A 26,225-nucleotide genomic window follows, 5' to 3' on the forward strand; every position below is an offset into this window, starting at 1 on the left:
AGTAAAAGGCTTGTAGTGAATGGTTCACACTTGTGTAGCTGCATCAAGGAACCTTCATTTAATCCAGCGAAGCCTCGTCTTCTTGGAAAAATGACTCAAAGAACCACTTCTAAAGAGACTGGGAGAAAAGGCTGAGGTCAAACGACACAAAAACTGGGCTGAAAATCAGTGGCTTCTTGTGTCCTCTTCAAACAATTATAAAAGCAACATGGGGTCATCTGGACAGAGAACAGAACATAAGGTTTGCAAAGCGGAGCTTCGTCCTTTAAGAAGCCTGGAGAATTATTCTGACATTTCTTTAAGCAGGATCAGATTGTGTTGAAGAATGATGTTCGGAGCAAATTATTGTGAGAGAATTAGAAAAACTCCCTTTAACCTTATAAACCGCATTTCTACTTTTGCCAGCAAGCTCAAATTTCTGAACTCATTTCCTGTTTTCCCAGAAAATTAAAGAGAAATGAGGGGAGGTTTTTAATGCAGTACAACACGGCGTGGCTTACTCAACAGTCTGGAGCATTGCTGCTGACCGCAGCACTTTATAAAAATGACTGTCGCATCTTCTGATGGGTACTTCCTACAGGATGATGCACCATGTCACACAGCTTGGATCTTCTCCAACTGGTTTATTGAACATGACAACTGTTTGATGCTTCTTGTCAACATGGAGCGAAATCTTTGAGGAAAGTTTATTGAATCAATGCCACCAAGAATTAAACTGGTTCTTCAGGAAGAAGAACTGCACTTCCATTTATTCCCACATCTTCTACGAGCTGATCAGATTAACTCGAATGAAACTCGACAGAACTCTTTATTTTTCCTTCTCAGATTACGGTTCAGACAAAAAATGAAAATCATAAATGTATTATAATACATGTTTATTCTTTGGATTGCAGCATAGAACAATTAAATTAATCAAAACCCAAACTTGTGCTCAGATTTTTTTTTTTTTTTCTATAAGTCTTAATATGCTCATATATACACACAGACAGAGCAGCCAGTGTGGTGGTGCGCTCACGCGTACATATCACACATCCAGACAAACCTGCTCCACACAAACAGCAGCAGTGACTGATGATGATCTCTTACAATGATAAATAGTAATACTGTTGACCAGGCCAAGGCCACGTTTAACAAATGTTTGAGTATCAAACTTTTATTGAAAATTTTTCTCCTCGGCTAAAATGTGTGAAAAGTTTCTGGAGGGCCTTTTTTTTTTTTTTTTTTTTTTGCAGAAGTAACCGCAGGAATAAACTCCCTGCCTTAACAAGCACCAAACCCTTTCCCTCAGCTTCCACCTTCACACAGCTCTGTTAAATATGGCTACTGGTACCATGGAGAGATACTGATGCCAACTAAATGCACCATGTGGAAGAGCTGAAGCTCAGTTTTCCTGGAGAGCAGACACAGCCGGAATGATCAGCCAAACACTTTTTTGGGGGGGAAGCTGCAACTGCTAACAGATTCAAGTTGCATCAATCCACGGCCTCGTATTGCTTTTTTAATTTTTTTAAATTTTTTAAAATTAAGTTTACTCATGTTTGACACACGGAAACAGAAACCAGGGAAACAAAAGGTCTGAAGACAGAGGCTGAAGCTGGGACGAGGTAGTTAGGAGGAGAAAACTTGTTACCACAGCAGGAAAATAAGCCAAAACCAGATCCAGTCACTTAAAGATCTGCTTTAAACCCAGGTGGCTGTAAAATAAGCCCCCCCCCTTCCCCTGTTGCTGGGCAGTGGTGAGTTATAGATCTCGTGTGTTCACATGATTTTCTGTTTGTGTATAAAATTCCCTGTGTGGAATTCCCCACAAGGGGGCGATGTTTTATCATCCCTTCCTGTGGAACAGGCAGTAAAAAAAAGCCCGACAGCTCCTGAGAACTAGTTGCAAATACTTGGAAATCGTGGACCAGAGAGTTCTGTTTTTTTTTTTCCTGTTTTCTTGTAACTAAGCCATGGGGAGTAACATAGTATGCAGAGGGTTTAGTTGGAAAGTAGAGACAGTTCTGGCTAAAACCAGTCTGGATCCAGGTTGAAGGCCACATTGAAGGCAGGGTTTGCTCCAGACCAGTGAACCCACACTTAAAACAGAGCCACAGGAAAAGCAACATACAGAACAAAGATATGGAAAGCATTCAAAAACATAAAAGCACTTCAAAATAAAAGCAGAGGAAACTGTAGGAGAAGCTGAAAATACTTCAAATCAGATAAAAATAGACGAAAATGCAGCTGATACAGTCAGAAACAATGATCCCACTGAACACATCCTAGTTAATGGCTTTTGTTGCTCTGTACAGTGTGTGCGTAATGTGTTTCCATCTTGCGTTAGAGTCACAGATTTATGTGGAGGGTGTGAGCTGAATGAAGACACAGCTTGGTCCTGAACTGGACCGCGACAGCTGAGCTCCATGGACTTTTTTTTTTTTTTTTTTTTTTTACTTAACATGCTGGATCAGCAGAGTGCACCAAAACTGACATCATATTAGTGCTTCATCTAAAAATAAAAAAAGAGAAGTTGACACAGGGTGGTTATGTTTCTTCTTCTGGTGTCACTTTGCCAGTCGTGATGGTGACTGATCAGTCAGAAAAGCTGCAACGAACCAGGATAAGTAGATAAGGCCTAAATATCCTCTCCACATGGCTTATTAAATATGGTCTCAACACAATATAACCGTTTCTGTTTATGCTTGAGGCGCCACTTTCAAGCATAATGACATGGCTACACTGTAATCGTACTAGAAGATGTTAGGGAACTACATCGCTCATGTATACACCTAACAAACTGGTTTAAACTCACCTGCAATACTTTTGAGTTCAGTTTCTTTCTGGATGGAAAAACGTGTCTCTGCCATCAGCTACTCAACTGTTTTAAGTTTACTTGTATTTTCAGACTTGTAGAAGGAATCTGTGCTTGCAGATTGGATTTGTAGGCGTTACTTGTTGCAAATGTGGAGATAAAAGTGACTGTATGTATATGTGTATGTGGCCGTCCTGCCGACACACTTTTTCCCCTGTTTTTCCCCCAAACACGGCAGCAGAGACGACGAGAAAATCTGGAAGTGTGTGAAGGACCATAATGGCAGCCAGTTATCAGGCACAAACACTCCTGACATCTCGGTCTGGTATCTTTACTTCGTTTGTCAAGTAGGCGAAGCAGAGAGTGAAGAAACGCGGCTGAAGACCAGGAGAGCCGATTACATGAGAACAATAATCACCATTAATAATAATAATAAAAAAAAAAAAAAAAAAAATCCCATCAGGGTGTTTTCCTCTTCTGAGTATTGCTGAAGTGAATGCTTCAATCCCTTCTGTGCAAATGAGTTGATATGAAGAGTGTGTGGAAAGTACATGGTCATAGTTTTCTGAGGCACAACAACACAAAGGAAAAAGCCTGAAGTGATCTCAACCCCCCCCAAACAGTTTCTGAGACCAGGATGGGAAAAGTCCAAGAGCCACAGAGGAAGCAGCGGCTGGTGATCGTTTCCCATCTGATTCAGAGCCAAATCCACTCATATCACACACACACACACACATTTATATATATATATATGTATATCTATATACACGACACACAATCACACACAAGAAAACTTCACTTCCTCCTGTTACGACCACCTAACTGTCATCAAGCACCGTGTTACAAAACAACCAAACTACTGTGACAAGCCGCCGACAGCAGGCAGCCAACAACCAATCAGAGGACTTTAACTGGACCACAAGGCCAGACAATAAACTAAACTGTCGTCTCGTCTCCAAAACGTTCTCATTTTCCCTCAGAAATCAACAAATGTGTGATTTTTTTTTCAGGCAGAAACCATGTCCTCCTCTGTCAAAGTGCCAGTTTAAAAGTATTGGCCACTGAGCTAAAACCTCCCCGTTCAGCTTGTTTGAGATCGAACCCGACACGTTAAAACCCGACGAGACATTTACAGAAATCACCGGATCCATTTACAGCTAAATTTACAATGCTTATAGCAGCAGTTCTCATGACATTATCTGTGCAATATTCATTCAAATAAAAAGGCTTTTTATTGATTTACGAGCATTTCTATATAAATACGAACCCCACCCTCCCACATGAAGAGAAAAATGCAAAGTGTGTGGTTTCCACACAGTCTGGACACACACACAGCGTAGTATTCCAGACCATTTCATAACAAGCCGTATATCTTCCAACTTGATCAATCTGGGAACATGGATAAAATCAAGGTCACCATAGCAACGGTAACAAAAGAACCAATAAGAAAAATAGTCCTATCTGCCATCGGCTGCACAGAAGATGAAATATTTATCTTCCATCTTTAAATTAACCAACCAGCCTTCTGCTCACTTGGTGAGACGGCCCGGCTTCCACTCCACACTTCCCACTCACCCCAGTCTGACTCATTAATGGGAGATATCCAAGCTCTAACTGGGCAGAAGTGTTGAGCCACCTCGTGTTTCTTTACATTTGGTTTCAAGTGAGCCGGACTTTTTGCTGAAAGTGGTCATGAGCAAAAGTTTTCCAAACTTTCTGAAGCTCTTTTAAAGTTTTCTCTGCTTTTTTATTCATCTGAAATGATTTTTTTTTTTTTTAGCAGACTATTATTAAGCCAGTAAAACTACGACCTCATTCAGTCACAACAAAGACAGCAAACTAAAGATGGACGAAAATACAAAGAAATTGTTTCCATTTTCTGAGCTGCATTGCTAAAAAAATGCCAAAGATGGCACACGTTGACAGAAATAAAGTATTTTTACACCAACATGACGACACCCAGACAGATACTAGCTGGAAACATGGTACGTCTCAGCATGGCGTTCAGTTTGTCCTTAAAGACCAAAAGGAGAGCTTTGAGTGTCCTTCAAGTCTGGAGGACTGATCCTGAAGACTAACTCAGGCTGAACTCAAACCAGATATCAACTTTCAAACTCTTATGTGCTGCGTTTTCTATTTTTATCTGAATATCTTTAAATTCATCATATATAAAGAAATCAGGCGTGGCTCAAGACTTCTGCACAGCACCAAACTTCCTGCAACATAACTCCTGCATCCTACATCTCCCATCAGGTGGTCCCATCAGCCATCATCAGACGGCTGCCTTGCCAGAACACGCAGCATCTTTTCACAAGCTGAGCAGAAAACTGCAGGAAGTTATGAGGATTTACTGTGAAAAAAGGTGTAAAAATGCACTTTAGCTTACAGAAAACTACTGGAAGTACACATCTGTGTACCATCTATGGTACATTTCTTGCAAATGTCGTAACAAAGTGTGCTGCAGTGCACTACAAAGTGTCGCTCCCTAACTGAATGCTCACGTTTAAGATCAGTAGAAAAGGTTGTAGTCCTGGAATGTTTCATAAAAATAAAAACTAATTTAAAAAAAATCCCAAATGCGACCGCATCGTCCTGGCTGTCAGGAATGTTTTCATCAGTCTCCAAGTTTCATCTTTTCCCAAAATACTCTCCTAGCTTGTTCTCCCAGTAATGTCAGTACTTATGATGTAAAAATGTAAAACTAGTCTTCAAAAAACAAACAAAAAAAAAAGATAAAATGCATAGAATAAAATTCTCCTTACAAGCTCGATATATCCAGCAGAACTCACTTACTTTACCTCGACACGTTCTCTTCCCTCTTTACATCAACATGCTGCAGAGAGAGCGCCACCTGGTGGCCAAACAGGAAGGTAGTTTGTTCACCAGGACGCAAAATGACACCAGATGGCGATGAAGCCATCATTCAACGTCTTCACATCGCCTCAGCTGGGTGGAGGAGCATCCCTCCGTCTCGCTGCATCAGGACCACTTCCTTCACGTACAAAAATCTCTTATCCAACGTCTCCAGTGCAAATCTACTTTTAAAGCCTCTCAGCTCGAGCGGCTCGCTCCTCACAAGTGGCTTTTCCGCAACCGTTCCTGTACTACACGGCTAATTTTCAACACCAGCACGACCACGACAACAATATCGATCAATTTGTGCACAAAACTGTACAACATTTACAACAACAGACAAACACAGACACGCGCATCCCACCTTATCCGTTTCCCGCTGCAGTCCCTGAGATCACCTCACACTTCGCACAAGGCATTCTCTCCCACACCAACAGGAAGCAAATATACACAGAAACGTAAACCAGGCAGTGGTGAAGGCACATTCTGGGAGGATCAATCTTTTAAAGAGAAAACAGGAGTCCAGGAGGGAGAGACGAGTCTGAAACGGGGAGCTGAAGTCTGCAGAGTTAAACCTGCAGAGTTCAGGAGAGTGGCAGTCGTAGCGGTGAATTCTGGGACATCCCAGGACTACCAGGAGAAGACACGCAGGGATGCAAACACAACGCTGCTGCCAGGTTTCATCGCTCCGACAGCAGATCCACATACGGAAGAAAAGGGAGGATAATTAAATGTAAGAGAAACGCAGATAAGAGATGTAGCCGTCAGGTTAGAAATCTCAACGACCACATAGTGTTAGAACGCCAGAAGCTCGACCAAATAACCCGACAGGATTTTAAAAAATAAAGCGTTTAATTTGCATCCCTGCGTATCGGCTCATAGAGCATCTCTGATGGAGCTTCCCAAGTCTGTTTCCATTCGCTCTTAGCATCACTGTCCCAGTTGATAAAATTGTCCTCCTTGGACTTTTAAAAACTCTGCATCGTCCATCGTCGACTTATTTGCATTTCTTCCAAAAAGACGTTGTTTTCTATTTCCGTCCACGCTCCGTGATCGGCTGCGGGAGTTTCCAGCTACCGGTTGTCAGGCAGGCAGTAGGTCAGTTGTGATGTGTGAGCCTGTTGCATAGCTGGGAGGAGGGAAAGCAAGGAGGAGGAGGAGGAGGACTGAGGGGGAGTTCATCTCTCCCATCCAGCTCCTGGTTTCCTGTCTCAGCTGCTCCAGGACTTGCGGTTCTCACCGCGCCGCGACACGATGGCTTCTCCTCGTAGGACGGGGACGTGGGCAGGAGGAGCAAAGTCTCCCGTCCGTCGACTTGTCCGGTCGCGGCTGGACAGTCGGTCTGGGCGGACCAGCACCCCGTAACCCGGCTTACACTGGAAGTAGCGATGACCTCCCACTGAGCCGTCGTTCTTACCTGTAAAAAAACAACAGACAACGTTTTGCTAAAACATCTCAGATCGTTGGATGATTTCTCTGATTCTTTTTAACTGGACACCTACCTACTGGAGTGTCCAACTCCACCCCCACCCACAGTCCCCCAGCAAACTGCGTCGCCCCCATGTAGCGCACCGTCCCTGCCTTGTTGTTCCCGACCGTGACATACGACCCTTCTGTCAGCCAGTCGGGCAGTGCGTTGTCATGACAACGCTCCTCGTCGTCCACAAATATCTCCAGCCTCTCAAAGCCTTCGCCTCCTCCTCCTGAGTTAATCAGCTTCTGGTCGGAGAAGGAGAGTTCTGTGCCGACGTTGTTGTGATTGGCTGAGCTGTGGGAAGTGGGTGGAGCCACGGCTGTCGTCTTGACGCCACACTGAGGAGGAGAGGTCACAACATCGTTCCTGTCAGCGCCTTGCGGCGGAGGGTTTGTGGGGAGCGCGGTCTCAGTACCCAGGAGGGAGGAAGACGAGGAGGAGGGCTGGAGGACGTCAGACAGGGTGATTGTAGAGACACTCGTGGAGAAATAACCGCTTGACGACTGGCTGAGGGGGCTGAGGGGGGTAGTGTCATGCGGGTCATGCACAGGAAGAGGAGGGACTTCAGGAAACTCAGTCCGTCTGTCTTTGGCCGGCGGCCGTAGCATGGCAGCCTACGGGGGGGACCGGCGGTTGCCACGGGAACAGAGGGACAGACGACAGCATGCAGAGACAACAAGGCAAAAGAAACAACAATCAATGATACACTTCAAAAACATTTCCTGAGCAGATTTTTTAAGATGTGGACCGTTTCATAAAGCTAAACATAAACGACGTAAACAACGACAAACATCGACTTCCTGGAGGGTCATGGCAGACCGAACGGCCTGAACAAAGTCGTTTCACCTCTCAGCTTTATTCTGAAAGGAAGTTATAACTCCGTTATCCACGGCTCCAAAGCTGCAGTCCTGCAAGTGTCAGGAGTTTCCCTGCTGCAACACACCTGACTCAAATCAATGAGTAATTAGCAGACTTGTGTCATTTTTTCCAACATCTCACCCTCAAATTTTCTGGAGATTTGACTAATTATTAGGTGGAAAGTGTCATTTTGTGTTTCATGCAAACCCTTTAAAACATTTTTTTCCAAACATAAAAAAGCCTACAAAGAAGATGCAGTTATATGTTGGTATTAAAAGAACTTTCTGAAGCATCAGAAAATCTCATTTCATCTGCAAATATTACAAATACAAACAAATTCAAGGCTTTTTAAAATCACTCAATCTAAAGCACATCGCTCAGCTGAATTTAATTTAATAATAAACCATCAAAAACAATGAGTTAATTCATTATTATGAGTATATATATTGTTTTTATTTTATATTTAATTAATTTATTTATTTACTATTTGTTTTGTGTTTTATTTTCAAGTTTGCCTCGTTTTGCACACATTTAACTGCAGACATGTAGAAGTTGCATATTTGTATTTCTTGAGTGTTGCAAAATTTAATAAAAAGTAAGTTAAAAAGAAAAGGAGGAGCTGAGTGTGTGAGGGGGGAGGAGGGTGAGGCGTAGCTCACCGTCTCAGGCCCGACTGTGCTCTCGTCCCCTCCTGATGATGCCGTGATTCGAGGCACGTGCTGCCAAAGATGATAAATAATATAAAAGTAACTTTACTGAAGCTTTACGGGCGAAATCAGTTTAATCAGAACTTCAGTAGAAATTGATGTTCAAGCCTCTGGTGAAGAGTGAAAGTGCCTTGCTCAGAGGCACCCTGACAGGACCTCTCAGTCAGATCTTTTCCTGAATAAAAGGAGACAAAGTGCTGACCTGCTGGCTGTGAGCAGGTCTCAGCTCCTTCTTGTCTTCTCGCGCCGGAAACAGAGACTTGAGCAGTTTGGGCATCTGAGGAACCAGCGCCTTCACTGAAAGATAAGAGGCAGCAAGTCCTGAACGACCTGGGGAGGGGGGGCAAGAGAGGAGGAAGACAAGGAGGAGGCAAAGGAGAGGAAGGAAGTGAGGAGACAAGGAGGTCCAGGAGGCAGAAGAGGTGTGAAAGATTAAGACAGGAAGTTGAAAGCGAGTCCAGAAAATGGCAAAAATCCCAAAACAGTGACAGACTGACAGAAGAGGCTGTTCATCAAACACACCGACACACAGAGGCAGAGTTTCGCTGGGATATGATTTAAAAAAAAACACGAAATCAACGGGAAAGAGATTAATCATGATTAATTATTCTGTTCATTCCTGAAACAAAACGAATGTTAAATGTGAGGTGATTAGACCAAATTAATCAGTTTAGTTTTTTTTTGTTTTTTTTAAAATCTCTTTTTGTTGTTTTCAACAGAAGAATGTGTTTCATCCTGTCCTGGATTTATATCAACTCATCAATAGAAAAATACTTTAAAGTGGAACTATTATGTGCATTTCAGGCTAATTTATTTTTATTTCTGGGACCAGAAGGGATTGATCGAGTTACTGTCACAAATGGCTTTATTTATTTCAGACCGACCCTCTCCGTAGGCTGTCAGATCAGCCTGCGGGCAAAACGAGTGGATTAAGACTCTTCCACATTAAGCCCCGCCTCCCGCCACTGCACAACATCGGGAGCGCGCACCGCAACCGCTTTCGTCGTCTTTGTAACATCTCATAAACAGAAGGATTAGGCTCATATGAACTCAATAAAAAAAAGAAAACAATGTCAACACATAGCATACAGCCCTACATGTTGGAACCTGAATCAGACCATGAAAACGAAGTGGAAAACAGCAACCCACAGCAACGAATGCAGCAGGATGTCTCTCTTTGGTAAACTCAATCTGGAATCTGGTTTTTAAATAAAAAGTACAAAGCAGACGCCGCGCCACTGAATACCAAGTAATACATAGTTTGATATCAAAGTAATCGTATGTTTGTGAATGAATAGTTTACATGATAGGATATAACATGAATGGACTTTACATGCATGCATTTACTATGTAAAAATGGATGTAAAGAGATGATTTTGAATATGTAAATAGCTAGTATTTCCAGGATTGAACTGAAGTGCTGTTTAACTTTTTAAAAGTTTTTGATATAATTGTGTCGGACCCCAGGAAGAATAGCTGTAGCTTGCTACAGCTGATGGGGGTCCTTAATAAACTAAAACCACGTCATCGTATGCAGTGGGCGTGTCCATAATGCGCGTAACTTTGGCTATGATTGGCCGATCGGTACGACCGACCCCTCCTTCCAATTGTGTGATACAGTAGTGTCACGCTGATGTCATCATGTTTACATAAATGATGGGTGTTAATCACAATATGCTTGGCGGAGGTCTCTGCTCTGATTGCTTTTCTAGTTATTTATTCATTCGCCAGGTGTCTTTGGGTCGTTATTGGACAGTTGCTTGACAGGAGAAGGGGTCAGAGAAACGGGGGGTGACTACAAAGGGCTGTAGAATCGTAGCCAGCTGCGCATTAAATACACATTTTAAAAATAAAAAGAATAATTTATTTAAATACATGTCAGACTCTTTTACTATTAGTTTGAACAACAGATTTTTTCTGTCAGGACAGACTCCAGGTGCAACTCAGACACTTGTTCCCGCGTGCCTCTTTGACAATAAAATTTATATTTCTGTTTTAAAACTGTCATCTTTGTCATTTAAAAGGTGAAAAGCTTATTTAGCCTACAATAAAATCAGGATAAATTGTAATGTTGAATGCATTGTTCTGGCTGTGCTGTATATTCACAGACACAAACAACTCTGGTGTTTCTGCCGACCCTTTAGCCTCTGCTGAACGTCTGGGGGAGCCATGAGCCCAGCACAGATGGGTGGTCTGCAGGGGCTTTTCTTGTTAAAATGGTGGCAGTAACAACTCAAAGCTAACCGCAGTACCGCGCTACTGACAAGCCTAACGGCAGGGCATTGCAAGCAACCGCCACCACCGGGAGAATGTCATTTTTCCCTCGCCCATGCCAAAGAGACTTTGTGCAGATGCTGAACTTACACCCTACCTACAGGAGGAGCCCATCCATAGTAACGCAGATCCACTCGCCTGGTGGTGCGATAACCAGAGTACACTTCCCCTGCTCTCTGAAGTAGCCCACAAGCACATGTGCATTTGTGCAACAAGTTCCCCGTCTGAGAGTTTTTAGTGCTGCTGGAAACATTGTTACCCCTCTCCGATCCTCCCTGAAGGTAAACATGTTGGTTTTCCTAGCGCACAACAAGGACATGACAACTGGAGCTTAAGTCGTCAGTGTTTTTAGAGACTTTATATTTTATGATAAAGAAATGAATATTTCTTTTAACACATCCTGTCATTTTGCGTTGCACTGTTACAAAGAGAGGCTGGACTTTACTTTTGTTCTTCTATGCATACGGTTTACGCTTTTTTGTGATAAATATTTAGCTAAAAACATTTGCTTTATCCGTTGTTGTTTGACGATTATAGCCAAGAATATAAACTTTCTTTTCTTTATAAATGAGAAAAGGCTTATTCCATGTGCCACGTATTGTGCATGGGACAATAAAAATAATATTTTTGTTTTAAAAATGTCCTTTAAAAAGTGATAAGCTTATTTAGCCTACAATAAAATCAGGATAAGTTGCATAATTTTGATGAATAGATCCATGTTTTTCTTATTTAATTGCGGTGCGGCACATACCGCGCTGTTGAGACAACATGCAACGCCGTGGAGGAAACTCCTAAACCGCAACGCTGCTCATCACAACCGCATATGAGTAACGAAACAACTGATTCCAGTTTCATTGACAAATTTCATGTTTTTCCCCACATGGCGGATGTCATGTGATCAGAGGATCTCATGGCTGATTGCACAGTGTAAAACTTTGAGACAGATGTTTTCACAATAAAAGACAGCAGGATGGATGGCAAAGTTTCAATAAGAACATGTGGACAGATTTTACACATCAGCAGAGAAAAGATCCTAAACACTGTAGAGAAGATAAAAGATGCGATTCAAGTATTGATAACAGATAAAAAAAAAAGACAAAAATGAGACTAAAAGAGCTGTAATCATGGATGAATAAAGAGGGAGGGTGAGAAAGATAGCTAGGAAAGAAGAGAGAGTGAAAGGAGGTTTACCTTGTTCTGGTTCCTGGTTCTGTGGCGAGGTTGTGGCGAAGGAAGTAGAAGAAGAAGAAGGGGAGGTGGAGTAGGTGGAAGGGGATGAGGCCGGGCGTGGGAGGGTACGGTGAAACTGAGAGGGCATGAAGATATCCTGCTGACTCTCCCATCGACCCTGAGAGCCAGATGGAGAGAAAGATGTTGGTATAAAACGGGGAAACGGGGTCGCAGCGACGTCTTCTCTATTCTATTCTATTCTATTCTATTCTACAGTCATTTAGATGCTTTTATCCAAAGCGACTTACATATGAGTGAGAACAACACAAGCACCAAATCAAACAGTAGAGGACATCGTAGGAAGGTGCTAGTGGACTCTCCAGGTGGACGCAGGTCCCTCTAAGAAGTGCTACAGGCTTTTGTTTGTTTTTTATTTTTTGTTTACTCCCTTCCCACCGAATAATATCACCTCCGTTATAGTACAAAGAATAAATACCATGAAGTTTGTTGCAAAGAACTAAGTTCTCCCACTTTCCAACAAATATAGCTGTACTAAGTGTGGAAGTGCTCCTTGAAGAGCTGAGTTTTAACACAAACTGGACTCAGTGAATGGATGGAGAGTTGAGGGAGAGCGTTACCTTATCGTCCAGCAGACAGGTGGTGGACAGGTCCTGTCTGCTTCCAGACAGCTGACAGACAGAACAAACAGTAAGTAGAAAAATCTGACTGTAATGTGAAATAATCCCAGGAAACATCGGAGTGTTTTACCCTGTGGACAGAAGGAGAGCTCAAACTCCGCCTGTTGCTCCTCCCTCTGCCTGTCAGCTGCTCCTTCACTGCTACCTCCTAAAACCCAAACGGCACGTTTTCTCAGCTCAGACAAAAGTAAAAAAAACGAGCAAACATCATCCACGTCTGCAGGGCTTTCCATACCTGTCTGAGTCTATCCAGAGTCAGGATGTTCTCCAGACTCATTACGCTGCGGAGGTATTTCTCAATGGCGGCCTCGTCGTCAGCCGACTGGCTGTTGTGTGCGCTTGCAGCGAGCCGAGCGAGCATCTCCCTGTCCTCCGAGCCTGGAGCGTCCTGTCGCAGCACATCATTACATAAAAAACAGTTTCATATTTCCCCCCTGAGAAGAAAGCCAAACAGTCTGGATGCTTGTTGTTCCAGCTTACCCCAGGGATGTTGGAGACCACCTCGAAGGTGACGCCGCAGCCAGGTATGGTGCTGCGGGTCGACATCCTTTTCAGAAAGTTGTGGGCAAAGCCCTGGCGACCGGGGTTAACGTTGACGCAGATCCTCTTCCGCAGCACCAGCTGCATGTCGGCGGGATGGCTGAGCTGAACCACCACTCGGACTGTCAGGTAGACACGCTGCTCCGGCCAGGCTCCCCCGCGACTCAGCTGGGGACACTCGTGGACAGTAGAGTCCCATGATGCCTCTGCTTTTACCTGCATGGTAATACACATAAAAACATGTTAATAACACATTAATAAGGCTACAGGGTAAAAAAATAAATAAATTAAAAATAAAAAAAGCTGCTCTGTTGGACTCAGCTGGCTGGAGCTCACCTCTCCATCGTAGTGTTTGACAATCTGCAGGTCAAAGAAGTCGTCCTCATCCTCTCCACCCAGCGTGGCGTCCCAACCTCCAGCTTCAGGCATCTCAAACTGGTCTTGAGAGCTCAGGTCATCAGCTGAGGAAACAAAAACATGCATTAAAGTAAAGAACTTATACGCTATTACTAATGACAGGTAGGCCTGTCAAGGTAAGAAATTTATCCATGCAATTAATTGTCTCAGAAATGATTGTGTTAGACGATAATATTACGCTAAGTCACGGGTGTCAGACTCCAATCTCTGGTATCCTGCAGGTTTTTGTTGTCTCCATGCTCCATCACACCTGACCGAAATTAATAAACAGGTCGACAAGAAGCTGCTGGATCCATTTGGTTTGAATCGGCTGTGTTGGTAGAAGGAAAGAACAAAACCCTGCTGGAAACCGGCGCTGGAGGACTGGAGTTTTACACCCCTGCACTGAGTGATTATTGTTGTCATTTTGAGATCATTTTCAACTAAAATAACAATAATGCCTTAATAATGCAAGTACACCAATTCAAAGGTCAACATACTTTAATTTCTAAACAACATTTAGCTCGATGTGCAGACTAGACTCATCCAGTCTGCTAAAAACAGATCAGGATTTCTCCTGGTTTTGGCAATGTGGTTATCTGGTCTCTAAACACCCTGTAACACAGTTACATAATGTATGGTAAAAGCTCAAATAAAGGGGTATGTTTGGACTTAACCAGAGGTGGAATGGTAAGATTAAATGTCTTTGATCGCCTTCAGTATGTCATTTTTTACATTATTATAAAGTTGTGGAAATGCCGTTTGTAACATGAATGTTCATCTAGATGATTCATGCTGGCTGTGAAATGTTTGCAACATTTTTTAAATGTCGCCTTTTTAACAATATTAATGGCTTTTCCAACCATGCTGTCTGAGTGCACACCATGTTGCACTGTCCTGTTTGTGTTTAATCTGTCGTCTAAACACCTCAGTGATCGTGGACTGTCGGGAAGACGGAGCTAGTCTGTTTGTTAAGGCCTTTTTTTCCACAGCTGGGAAAACTGCAGTGTTTTAAGTGCAGATGGACGCTGGTTGTATTGCTGTCTTTAGTTAATACGGTCTTAAAACAAATGTGACACGAGAAAAGAAAGACAAATGAAAATTATTGCATCCGGCAAACTTATTGCCCACATTTTTTCTTATCTGCGATTAATTGATTTATTGCGACAGGCCTGGTGACAGGGAAATGTTCTTACGTTTGAGGTCCAGGAAGAGGACAGGGATGTGCGTCTCCATTCCCGGCAGAGGAACCCTGTGAACACACTCAGGTTGTTTCTCTGCCTCAAAGCTTTAAAAGTTTGGACAAAGACAACGTAAGCGTTAGTGCTACCATTCAGCGGGAGCTCCAGGAATGCCGCTGCCAGCAGAGGGCACCATGACAGCGTTTCTCTCCTCTGTGAGAGTCAGGCGCCACTCCAGCAGCTGGGCCTCCCTCTCCATGTCGTCCTCTGTCTTTTCTGGAAACAAAAACTCACACATTAATCCCCTCAAAATGACCAACCATGTGCAGATACTGCTTTTATAGAGTAACAGATTGATTGTGTGTGTTTGTATTACCTGCTTTGCTAACCAGGCTCTGCAGGTGTTGGTCCAGGTATTCCTGCCTCTTGGTGAGAGCAGCTAACCACTGACACCGCAGACGTTCCAGATCTCTTTCCTAAACACACAGCTGGGTTAATAACCATTTCTTCTGCTTTAAGTTGGTATAAAAGTGCAGAGAAAAGGAGCCATACTGAGCCCGTATATTGTACCTGGTAACTGTCCATCTCATCTCCTTCCTGGGTTGCCGTAGTGTTTCTGATCTCCACACATCCCACTGACACAGCCAGCACGATCTCTGCTATCAGAGGCATGGTGCCCGAGTCTTGAACTGAGTGTACGTCGACCTGGATTCGCCTGGACTGACCCTGGAAACCAGGAGGAGAAGGTTGGAACAGGAAGCAGGGCGTTAAAGAGACTTGCTTACTCAGCTGAAAGTCCCCGCAGGTTGACCGTAGTCGTGTTCTGGTTCTTATCCCTACCTGCCGAAGCTGGAAGATCCCCCCAGTCCGCACATCCCTAGCCGGAACCACCTCCACTGGGACAAAGTCTCCGTTTTCGTTTATTTCCAGGATCTGAATCCATAGCTCCAGACGACGCGTGACTTCGCTCCATCTGCAAAAATCAACATTATTCATCCAGTTTCCAGTAGCAGCTGACTGCGTGTGTGTTTGTGTGTGTGTGTACCTGTCTCGTAGCGTGCGTGTCTTGGCTTGGATGATGCTGAGGTCCCACAGGGCCGGGTTCCTCCCTGCATCCGCCTGCCTGTGTCCGTAAACCTCGATGGCAACCGCTCCTTCTGTCAGGTACTCGATGAAATCCTCGGTTACTGACACTGCCAGCTCCTGCGGTACCCGAACACATCAGTTACTTCTACAAGTGGCCAAACTCTCGCGGTGCGGTTGTGCGATTATGGACAAAATAAAACATATGATTATTTTGACAAATAAGTTTGATTATTTATAAAAGTTTGTGAAATAAAAACAGCTTTTACGCCCACGTTGTGCTGCTGTACAAATATTTACACCTAATTAAAAGAGTGTTTTTCCTTCAGCTCACGGGGGTCTGAGCCCATTTTGGTTAAATGATTTTGATTTTGTCTACATATAATAAATCAAATTTGTTTAATATTATCCCACAATAATTTTTCCATTAATCCACTTTAATTACCAGGGGAAAAAAAAAAAAAGCTGACCGAAAAAGAATCGAAAGATTCAACTGTAATTTTTCAAGAGGAAAATTATAACAAGAAACGCGATGCTAGATCGTCCATTCCCAGTTTTATAGTGCGACGCGATAAATATTTTTATAAACTGCATAAGTCATCTGCCTGAGATTGCTTGGTCTACTGACAGGCCTGGACTGGACCACAGGACCAGGAGGACAATAGGAACTATTGTAGATCTGATTCTTATGTCGCGTTGCCATGGATACATCCAATCGCAATGCAAATGGATACTGTTAAAGGATGGTTTTTAATAAAAAATTAATTATTTAGAATTCAACCCATCCTCGGCTGGGGCGAGGCTTGGCCAGTGGTCTTTCTGTGTGGAGTTTGCATGTTCTCCCAGTGTATGCGTGGGTTCTCTCCGGGTACTCCGGCTTCCTCCCACCGTCCAAAGACATGCATGATAGGTTGGTTGGTTACTCTAAATTGCCCTTAGGAGTGAGTGTGTGCGTGTGTGGTTGTTTGTCTCTGTGTGGCGAGCTGTCCAGGGTGTACCCTGCCTCTTGCCCAAAGACTGCTGGGATAGGCTCCAGCTTCCCCGCGACCCTTCATTGGACTAAGCAGTTAGGATAATAAATAAATGAATGAATGAAACCATTCTGAATTAAAGTATTCTGCTTTGACTTTACATGGAAATAGTAAAACCCAGTTGAGGGTTCCATGGAAAACATATTAACTTAAATCAGTTACAGTAAATCAGTAGGTTGGGAAGGGATCTGATTGGATGGGGGCGGACACAGGAAATAAACTCTGCTTCCTTCTCCTCGTCTTTTTGGATATAACATGGAAAACCACATAATAAAAAATGTTTTCGATTAAATTTTGATGATAATTTTGAAGCAGCAGCTTAACAAGAGCATACGGCTTCACTTTTTCAGCATCTGAGGAGAAGAAGGGAAATAAAGCATCGCAGACGGGAGGCAGACGACCGCAAGGAATATGTGCGTCATCAGGATGACTGGAATTAACTTAGAGCAGAATGAACGTTTACATTAAACAAGAGTTAATCATGGAAATAAACCAGCTACTTACTCCTGAATTAATTTGAACTCCAAATGGCCATTTTTAGTGGGGAATCAGGTGTTTATATGGTAATTTTCTTCTCTTTAAAGTGGATTTAACTTATTCTGAATGAAAAACTCTGATGTCTGATTCAGTGTTTTTCTTTGTCCTTTTACACACAGCAACTGAATCGTTGAACTTGTTGCCATCACTGTGAGGTAAACACAACACAGACGACGTTACTTATTCATCTGCTTCGTGTCATGTTGGCATGATGAGTAACAGCACAGTCAGAATCTGTTTATGTTTTCTCTTATGATCCTATGAATGATTAATATGCAAGCTTGTTTGAGATAAGTTGTTATGATTTAATTATTAAGTGGGTAAATTACATCCTATTTAATTTAGGACAGAAAATAAATAATAAACATTTTGTTTGTTCTGAGATTTTTCTTGTATTGATGAAAGTTCATCTTCTGAGTAACACAATAATTTAAGGAAGCTCAGTTTACTTCTGCTTTGCTTTCTACTGGCAGAAAACCAATTTAAATAATCACAATGTCATGTTTATCTTATGTGATCAAGATTAAAACTATCAGCTTGTGTACTTTTAACAATATATACAGTTCAGATCAGTAAAGGTAAACAGATCTGTCCCCGTGTTCACCTTGCAGCTGTCAAACACCACCATGCAGTGTGGGTCCTTTGTGCTGGGTGACGAAGACGACGTGTCAACTTCAGGAGCTACAATCATGGGCTCAGGCTGGTCCCAGAAGGAATACTGGCAGAAGACGAAGTTGGACAGGAACTGAGGAAGACCGGTGGCTTGTAGGATCTTGATCTGCGGAGGAGAAAGGTTTAAAGAGATGCAGCAGAGTTCAAAGCCAAAAAAACGACCCAAGTACTCCAGAATATGTGAAACAAACCAGAAGCTGGCTGATTTACCATGCAGACCAGTTTGCGATCCTCCATCTCAGAGTCCTGGTTGTTGTCAGATTCATCTCCTCCAGCCATGTTGTCTTCTAACCCCCCTCCTACTCTCACCACCTCTACATGCAAGCGCCCGGCGACCTGAGCAGGAGAGAAACCTTTTCATGTTAGCATTAGCTTTAGCTTCAGGTCAGAGCTGGTGGAGTGTGTGTGGACACTGGGTACGGTTACATGGTGTTTTTTAATTTGAAGTTAATAAATCAGAACTAAATAATTCAGAATTAACCTAATTCTCCTACAAGTTTACAATGAAAATAATAATTCTGAATGAAGGTTTACATGAAACACATCCTCACTTTATAGCGGCGGGTTGGGAAGGGTTCTGATTGGACAGAGGGAGCACGCGACGTATGACGTATACCGGAAATAAACAAAGTTTGCTCCCTGCTTCTCGTCTTTTCAGTCGTAACTTGTAAAAACTACATAATAAGTACCAGTTTGCCACTATTTTTATTATAAATTTAAAGTAGCAGCTCAACACGAGCATACTACTTCACTTTCTGCAGCAACTGAGAAGAAAAAGAAAGACAGACCAACGAACACGGGAGGCAAAACAACGCGCGTCATCGGGACAGGACAAGGTAACGAGCATGCTCAGAACGACCGGAATGAACTTAGAGCGGAATGAAGGTTTACATGACAGAGGAATTAAATAGTTTGGAATTAAAATGTGAATAAACCAGACACAGATATTTGCATTAGGAATTAAGTGTTTACATGGTCGTTTTTCATCAGTTTAAAGTAGAATTAACTTTTATTCGGAATTATACAGGAATTAAAACTCCCATGTGTTCCTTTAATTTCCTTTTATTTAGAATTTATAATGAAGTTGAGTTTCTTCAGTTTTAAAATCAGATCAAGATGAAGAGATGAACGTTAAGAGTAGCTGTAATTCTACCTCTCCCTTTTGGTTGATGATGGGAACGGCATACTGCAGCTTGACGTCGTAGAACAGACAGGACAGGAAGACGTTGGCAACGCCGATCATGCTGTGGTTTTCCTGCTCGTCGAAGAATGGGTCTGCTCGGCGGAAGTATGAGCGCATTACCTGCAGGAGGACAGAAGGTTGTCAACAAACATACGTCCAGAGAAGTCATCGTCCGCCCAGCCGACTAGAGAAGCCAGCTCACTGGGTTGTCTTGATGATGGAGGCTGTAGTCCTGCCACTCCTGGTAAAGCTCTCTCATGTCCACCAGGCGGTTCTCCATCTTCTCCAAACTCCAGATCTGCTTCCCTCGACACCGCCGTCGAACCTGAATCGCTGGTTCGCTGAGCACTGCATCCCTCTACATCAACACAGACGGATGGAAGGATTTCAGTTTGGAGGAAAACGTGATGTCAGCTCTGCCGTGTGAGGCTATTTTATCAGAGCGAGACCTTGCGGTTTGCGTTGAGGTTGTCTGCTGGGATCTGCAGGGTGACTCTGTACTCTGTGTGGCGTTCCAGCTCATCGGAGATGAAACAGGCTTCTTGCACGAGAAGGTTTGCTCTCACTATCTGCTCCCTCAACCTCCGAAGACTCCTCACCAACACCGCCTCCCTGCAGGAGGACCGGCGTCAGCAGACAGCAAAAGACAGGTGGAAATATAAAGCTTGCGGTTATTTAACAAACACAACATGCATGCACATAGAAACACACAACTTTTGCACACCTGTCCTCACTACACTGCCTGAGTCTGCTCTGAGCGCTGGACGAATGACTCATCCCTCCAATGCTGAGTCTCTCCAGGCTTCTGTAGTGAGACTGCTGCCCTGCGGCCTGCTGGCCCGGCGTCTGTCCTGCAGACGTGGACAGACGGTCTGGATTGAGCTTCTTACGGAGCTGCTGGAGCTCCTGCTCGTACATCTGTCTCTGTCGCTCCAAAGCCGAGCGCTTCTCCTCTTCATGCTGCCTCTCCAAAGACTGAAGGACCGCCTGCATGGGGTCTGACCAAACACAATGTGGACGGCTCAGATACGACTGGGGGGGTGCGCGCCACAGCAAATGGATATTAAAAATCTCTAACTCCTCTCACCGTTGTTGCCCAGGGCCTTCATCATAACTTCTGTCTGTGCAAACTCATAGGAGAAGCTGACCTCGCTGGACACTTCACTGGCTGTGTCGCCATCTGCATCCAGCTGCTCGCTGCTGCTGCTGTTCTTCATCACACCGCCCTCACCGTCGTCATCCTCTGCTGCCCGCGAGCGTCTCTTCGGCAGGTTTATCCTTGAAATGAGACAAACATTAGACTTAGTAATAACTGACGCAGATTTTTTTGGTTTGTAGGTGTGAAACATGCTCTCTGATGAATACTTGAGGGATTTAATCATCTAAAAAGGAAAATTTTAACTGTAAACAATAAACTGCAGGTTACCGGAAGAAGTGGTTGTTTCCCCAAAGGATGCGGTCGCCATGGTGAAGCTGTAAAGCACTCGTGACTGGAGAACCGTTAACGCATGTCCTGAAACACCAGCAAACAGAGCAGACATCAGCTAGACTCCGGGTAAGTGGCAGGAATTCTGCAGCGACTAGTTTTAATTAGTAAAGTAAAGTTAATCATCAGTTAGGGCTGTGACTATATGCTTTGGTCCCGATTCGATTTAAATTGAGATTCTCACAATTCTTTGATATTGATGACTTTTGTAGACTAAAAACAAAAAAAAAAATGTATCAAAATCTATTTTTTTGCTCGTCATTTTTTAAAAATTTCAATGAGGAAAAAACAACCCAGTAGCCAGACCATCATTCTGCTGCTATAATGACCAAGAAGACATGTAGAAAGATTAATAAAAACAATAAAATGACAAAAATTTTATTATGGTTTATTTTTATTTATTTGGAAAAAAAAATAGATTCTTTAACAGAAAATGGATTTTAAAATTGAGAAACAAAAAAGTCCCGATTTTTTTTAATTCGATTTTCCCACCCCTATCATCTGTAGTTGGAAACAACATTCAGTCCAAGTGGAGTTCTTTCCACCGAGTTCGTCCCGTTTGTATGTTTGTTCCTGATGCTGGTTGTGACTGCGTTCCTTACCGAGCGTTGCGGTAGGGGGTGAGCATGACGGTGGCCTCTGCTGTGATGTCGATGACACAGTGCTCCGCCTGGATACCCATCCCACACAGCTGGATGTCCTGGGAGTCTGCAGAGCCCACTTTAGTGTGGTCCTGTGGGACGAATTAAAGATGCCAGTTTGTTATCAGCTGATAAGCAACATGCTGCAGTTACAACCACTTTCCCTTTTTAACCTGAGCAGAAACATCCAGATGTTTATCAAATATTTTTGAAACGTAAACACAAATCGTTATGTGCTGACCATGTAGCTTACCTCCTCTCAATATAAATGAACAAATATTATTACACTTTGTTTCCACCATTAATTTATAGTTTTTTCCCCACATATACTAAATTAAATCACTTCTGTAAAAGTCTTCAAGGTGTCTTCTTGTCCTAGTTTGTGTACAGTATGAAGGAGTCTACAGTGGGTGTAAAGCTTTTAGAGAAAGCTCATTCTGATTCCCTCGCTGAAACCCAGCGCTGCAGCAGGCAATCTGCTTCAACCTCAGTGAAAAACCCCAGAAATGAGTAAAAGTTTCACCATTTTAGAGCTAAAACAACTGAAGGCAGTTCAGATGTAACCTGCATTAAATGAACAGCTGAGGGCAACATCTATGTCTGCAAATAGAGAGGAAAAGCCCTCAATTCAATCTGCTTTCCTGTTCTAATAAATCTACAGCTGTGTTCATATTTATTCATCCCCTTTCATTAAAGAAGGAAAAAAACAGCTGCCTGTAAAATAAGCTGAAATTGACTAAAGTAATAATAAATAAAAATTTAAGAAAATCATCACATTATTTTCTAGTTCTGGTTCAATAGAAATATTTTTTTTAAAAAAGCAAACAAATAAGATAATTTATTACATATTACATCACTCATAAACTAATATTTTGTGAAACAATTCTTTAATGTTTCCGCTCCAGTCAGGTGTTTTCTGTTCCTCTCAGTCAGACTTCTGCACCTGTTGACAGGTATTTTGTCCCACTGTTCATCAGAAAAGTGCTCTAATTTGTCCAGGACAAATTTGTTTGTTGTTTTTTTTTTTTTCTTTCTTCAACTCAATTAAATGAAAAAACAGTGTCTTATATTGCTAAATTATATTTTTTTCAAATTTTTAGTTCTTGTTCCTTTTTTACGTCTCCAGTTATTTGAGTGACTGTTGTAAATTCAGCCTTTTCTTTAATGAAAGGGGATGAATACATATGAGCACAACTGTATGTCAGTGATCCACCATCCTGGTCCGACTTCCTGCAGGTTTTTAGAAGTTTCCCTGTTGCAACTAGTGACCAACTCGCTGCTAACAGACAGTAAATGTTCTGCGCTTAAGAAGCAGCTTTTAACACAAGTTCTGCAAAGCCTCATCACCAGGTATTTCTCATTTATCCATTTACACACGGCTGCAGGGAAACAACATTTAATGCTTTTTCTTTGTAACTTTTCACCATGAGAAACAATACAAATGACTGAAATCAGCAGCTCGTAATGGCTACACATTTATATCAGGAAGTTGTAGCCAAAGTCAGCAACTAATGTGGTTAATGTTGAGCGTTTACTGGTAACTTAGTCCTGGCAAATGATGAAAAGGATAACTAAATCTATGGCAGTGTCTCTTGCATCTAACACAGCTACATGTTGGATCATCTCCTGGGTGAATTTTAACAGGATTCTCCCCAAAAAAATAACACAACAGCAGGCAAAAAATACATTATTAGCAAAAGTTTCATCAGAGCAAAGAAAGAGTGATTCAGAAGAGAAAAGTTTACACTTTATTTTTTAGCAAATTACCAGCAAAACCTGCACAAATATAAAGAACACTTAATCCTCGTCAATCTGCATTATAAACTTTGTCAAGGCTTATCAATCACACCAATAACTCACCTGTTTCATCTATTCTTGGAGTGACATATTAAGATCCTGCTCTACTTGTAAAGTCATGGTTTATTTTTCATTGCAGTCAGTGGACAATGATGCGGCGAGTAGTAGAAAAAGGAGGCCATATTTGCATGGTGTCAGCAGTGAGAAAAGAGGATCAGAAGCTTTGATTAACCTGTTGAAATCAGACCCGTCACTGGATAATTACTCTTCTTCCTCACCTGTGAGGTGGTTTGCAATCACTAGATTTAATATTTCCATTGTGCTACGTGTTAATCTACAGCTCTGCGGTAGCTGCGTCTTTTACAGAATGCTTGAGTGACAATTGTCTCCATCATATCACCTTTTAATTGGTCGAAAGCTGATAAAAAGGAGTTTATTGGTTTAATACGTTTCGTTGATCTCCTCATGTGCCGTTATTCCCGTATTCAGACATGAGCCAAAACCTTTTGACCCCTTGAACCAATACGGCTCACGGACCTCCGGTGGTATTTAAGAATAATGGTTATAAAAAAGAACTAAGTCACAATACAAGTAATAAATATGAAGCTTCAGTTTCTGTGACGGAAATGAGATGTGATCTGAAATTCACAGTTAATTTTTCAACACAGTTTATTATAAACAGAGAAAATAGATTGCAGAGCATTCATTGGAGCATGATGATGAAGGTGTGTGTGTGTGTGTGTGTGTGTGTGTGTTTGGCGTACCTTTAGGTAGTAAACGAGGAGTTCATTAAGGGCTGGATCAGCATTAAGGTTGACGAGGAAACTCTTATCGTCTCCAACTTTGATTCCTGAAGACTGCAGGGAAATACCCAGACTCTCCAGCTGCTTCTGGCGCTCCTGCAGCAACACACACATAAAACCTCAGATGAATGAAGTTTTACATGAACGTGACGGAGGTGACAGGTTGACGAAGCGGATCAACATGTTTGCTTTGCTGACTTCTTACCTGTGCAACCTCCTCTGTCTTGCGAAGCTTCTCCTCCCAGGTGACGGTCATCTCCTGGATTAACTTCTCAGACTCCTCCAGACGCTCTTTCAGCTCTGGAGCTTTCAGAGACTGGAGAAAAGACAGTAGATGAGAACAGAGGGAAAAAAAAACAAACAAACATTATGATGCTCACAAGTCTCACCTCTGCTTGGGTCAGCTGCACCCGTAGTTTCTCCACTTCCTCCCGGAGCTCCCTGATGATGCGAGCGTTGGGGTCTTCATTAACGACGGCGTGGTTGACGATGTTCTTTGCTCGGTCGGCGTAGCGCAGCGTGGACAAGGTCTCTTCGTAGTTGTCTGCCGCTGGACTCACAGTGGCGACCATGGCAGTGCGGCTGTTGCCCCCCAGGCAGTCCTGCACACAGGCAGACAAACCGAAAAGAAACGATGACGAAGGTGTTCTCATTTTGAGATAAATGTAAGAAAACAAGGAATATTCCTGTGTGTTTGTCTGTCAGTGGATGTTTTTGTTGTTTATTGTGCGTTTACCTTCAGCAGCCAAGTGAGAACAGAGTCTCTGTAGGGAACAAACTTGGTCTTGTTCTTGGCAGTCCCCTGTTCAGCCAGCGCGGAGATCACCAGACCAAGTGTAGTTAGGGACCTGAAAAACACACGCCAACAGTTACAGAGTGTCCCCACTAGGTCTGCTTGGGGGAAAAGCTGCGTTATGTTTGTCCATAGACTGTATACAAAGAGATGGACAGAGTCTCCGTGACGTCACCCATAGGTTTCTGAAGAGCTGAATTGAAGCTCGTAGGGCGGTTCCTACCGTCGCCATGTTGGCTGCGTCATGCGCCTCATCTCGCCCAGAAAATTCAAATATGGGCAAAGAGGTGGAGAGGAGAGGGGAGCCGTGAGCATCATGGCGGATGATTGACATCGAACGAACTCTGAGCTTTCTGTAGCTAAAAGCTAACTAAGCTAACCCCAAGAAAACGGGAGCTAACCAGCTAACGGAGGTAAGAGGGCTAAAGCTAAGTCACGTTGTTAACCAGATAAAAACCACGGTTGTTCTACGTTCTTCTGACTTGAAGCCAGAGATTGGTACCTGTCAATCAAAAGGACATGCCCCTAAATATGCTGAACTTCGAGATTAAATTACTTTTAAACGGGCGATTTAGAAAAAAATTCACTCCCCCCCACAGTTGTCATGAAGGTAAACCTGACCTATTAAACCTAAAATGGATTTTTGAACCAGGCTGTAAACATGTTTATTTCTGCTGTGAAGTTGGTCTTTTTAACATGGGAGTCTATGAGGATTTGCTCTGTTTTGCAGCCCCTAGTGGATGAAGGGGGAACTGCAGTTTTATGTACTTCCGCATAGGCTTCACTTTTAACCACCGGATGTTGCCGCTTGTGTGTGATATTGAGTCTGCTGATGACATCCAGTAAAATCAAACCAGAACGGTTTTATGATTTTGTTTAGATGTGATTTAAAGCAGAGAGGAAACAACAAGTCTCATGAGGAGGATGATGCCGCTCTGAGGTTGGACAGGAAATTACCGTGAAAGCAAGCGTTGCTGCAGGAGTGAAAAACATCTATTGTTTTAACTCAATTCAAATTTTATTTATATAGCACATTTAACACAACCTCTGTTGACCAAAGTGTTGAACAAAATTAAATTCCAAGTTAAAAGTGTGCATAAAAACTATCTTTGGTTTAAAATACTAAAAGGACAGAACAGATAAAACACAATAGAATAGTTATAAACAACAACAAAACCCAAGTAAAAGAAGTAAGTAAACATTTAAATAAAAAATAAAAATGGCCAAGACATCCAGTTCGCTGAGCTTTAAATG

At 42.7% G+C, this 26,225-nt stretch overlaps 1 protein-coding gene across 1 annotated transcript in view; it reads right to left on the minus strand.

Moving 5' to 3' along the window:
• Positions 1 to 1,143: 1,143 nt before the first annotated feature.
• kif13ba (kinesin family member 13Ba) overlaps positions 1,144 to 26,225 on the minus strand; it is a 56,283-nt gene continuing 31,201 nt past the window's right edge. The window contains exons 10-38 of the mRNA XM_079239464.1: positions 24,915 to 25,026; positions 24,568 to 24,780; positions 24,384 to 24,494; positions 24,140 to 24,274; positions 21,540 to 21,670; positions 20,878 to 20,964; positions 20,539 to 20,729; positions 20,176 to 20,449; positions 19,901 to 20,063; positions 19,654 to 19,809; positions 19,422 to 19,571; positions 18,479 to 18,604; positions 18,201 to 18,374; positions 15,991 to 16,148; positions 15,786 to 15,918; positions 15,516 to 15,671; positions 15,322 to 15,421; positions 15,095 to 15,221; positions 14,961 to 15,016; positions 13,705 to 13,829; positions 13,309 to 13,584; positions 13,064 to 13,216; positions 12,899 to 12,976; positions 12,769 to 12,819; positions 12,152 to 12,308; positions 8,889 to 8,983; positions 8,639 to 8,698; positions 7,150 to 7,735; positions 1,144 to 7,064 (exon numbers count right to left, since the gene is read on the minus strand). Coding sequence (XP_079095590.1) covers positions 6,859 to 7,064; positions 7,150 to 7,735; positions 8,639 to 8,698; positions 8,889 to 8,983; positions 12,152 to 12,308; positions 12,769 to 12,819; positions 12,899 to 12,976; positions 13,064 to 13,216; positions 13,309 to 13,584; positions 13,705 to 13,829; positions 14,961 to 15,016; positions 15,095 to 15,221; positions 15,322 to 15,421; positions 15,516 to 15,671; positions 15,786 to 15,918; positions 15,991 to 16,148; positions 18,201 to 18,374; positions 18,479 to 18,604; positions 19,422 to 19,571; positions 19,654 to 19,809; positions 19,901 to 20,063; positions 20,176 to 20,449; positions 20,539 to 20,729; positions 20,878 to 20,964; positions 21,540 to 21,670; positions 24,140 to 24,274; positions 24,384 to 24,494; positions 24,568 to 24,780; positions 24,915 to 25,026 — 4,540 coding nt within the window. The 3' untranslated portion in view covers positions 1,144 to 6,858. The remainder of the gene's footprint in view (positions 7,065 to 7,149; positions 7,736 to 8,638; positions 8,699 to 8,888; positions 8,984 to 12,151; positions 12,309 to 12,768; positions 12,820 to 12,898; positions 12,977 to 13,063; positions 13,217 to 13,308; positions 13,585 to 13,704; positions 13,830 to 14,960; positions 15,017 to 15,094; positions 15,222 to 15,321; positions 15,422 to 15,515; positions 15,672 to 15,785; positions 15,919 to 15,990; positions 16,149 to 18,200; positions 18,375 to 18,478; positions 18,605 to 19,421; positions 19,572 to 19,653; positions 19,810 to 19,900; positions 20,064 to 20,175; positions 20,450 to 20,538; positions 20,730 to 20,877; positions 20,965 to 21,539; positions 21,671 to 24,139; positions 24,275 to 24,383; positions 24,495 to 24,567; positions 24,781 to 24,914; positions 25,027 to 26,225) is intronic.

This window comes from Telmatherina bonti (genome assembly GCF_933228915.1).
Source record: "Telmatherina bonti genome assembly, chromosome: 1".
NCBI classification, from domain to species: Eukaryota; Metazoa; Chordata; class Actinopteri; order Atheriniformes; family Telmatherinidae; genus Telmatherina; species Telmatherina bonti.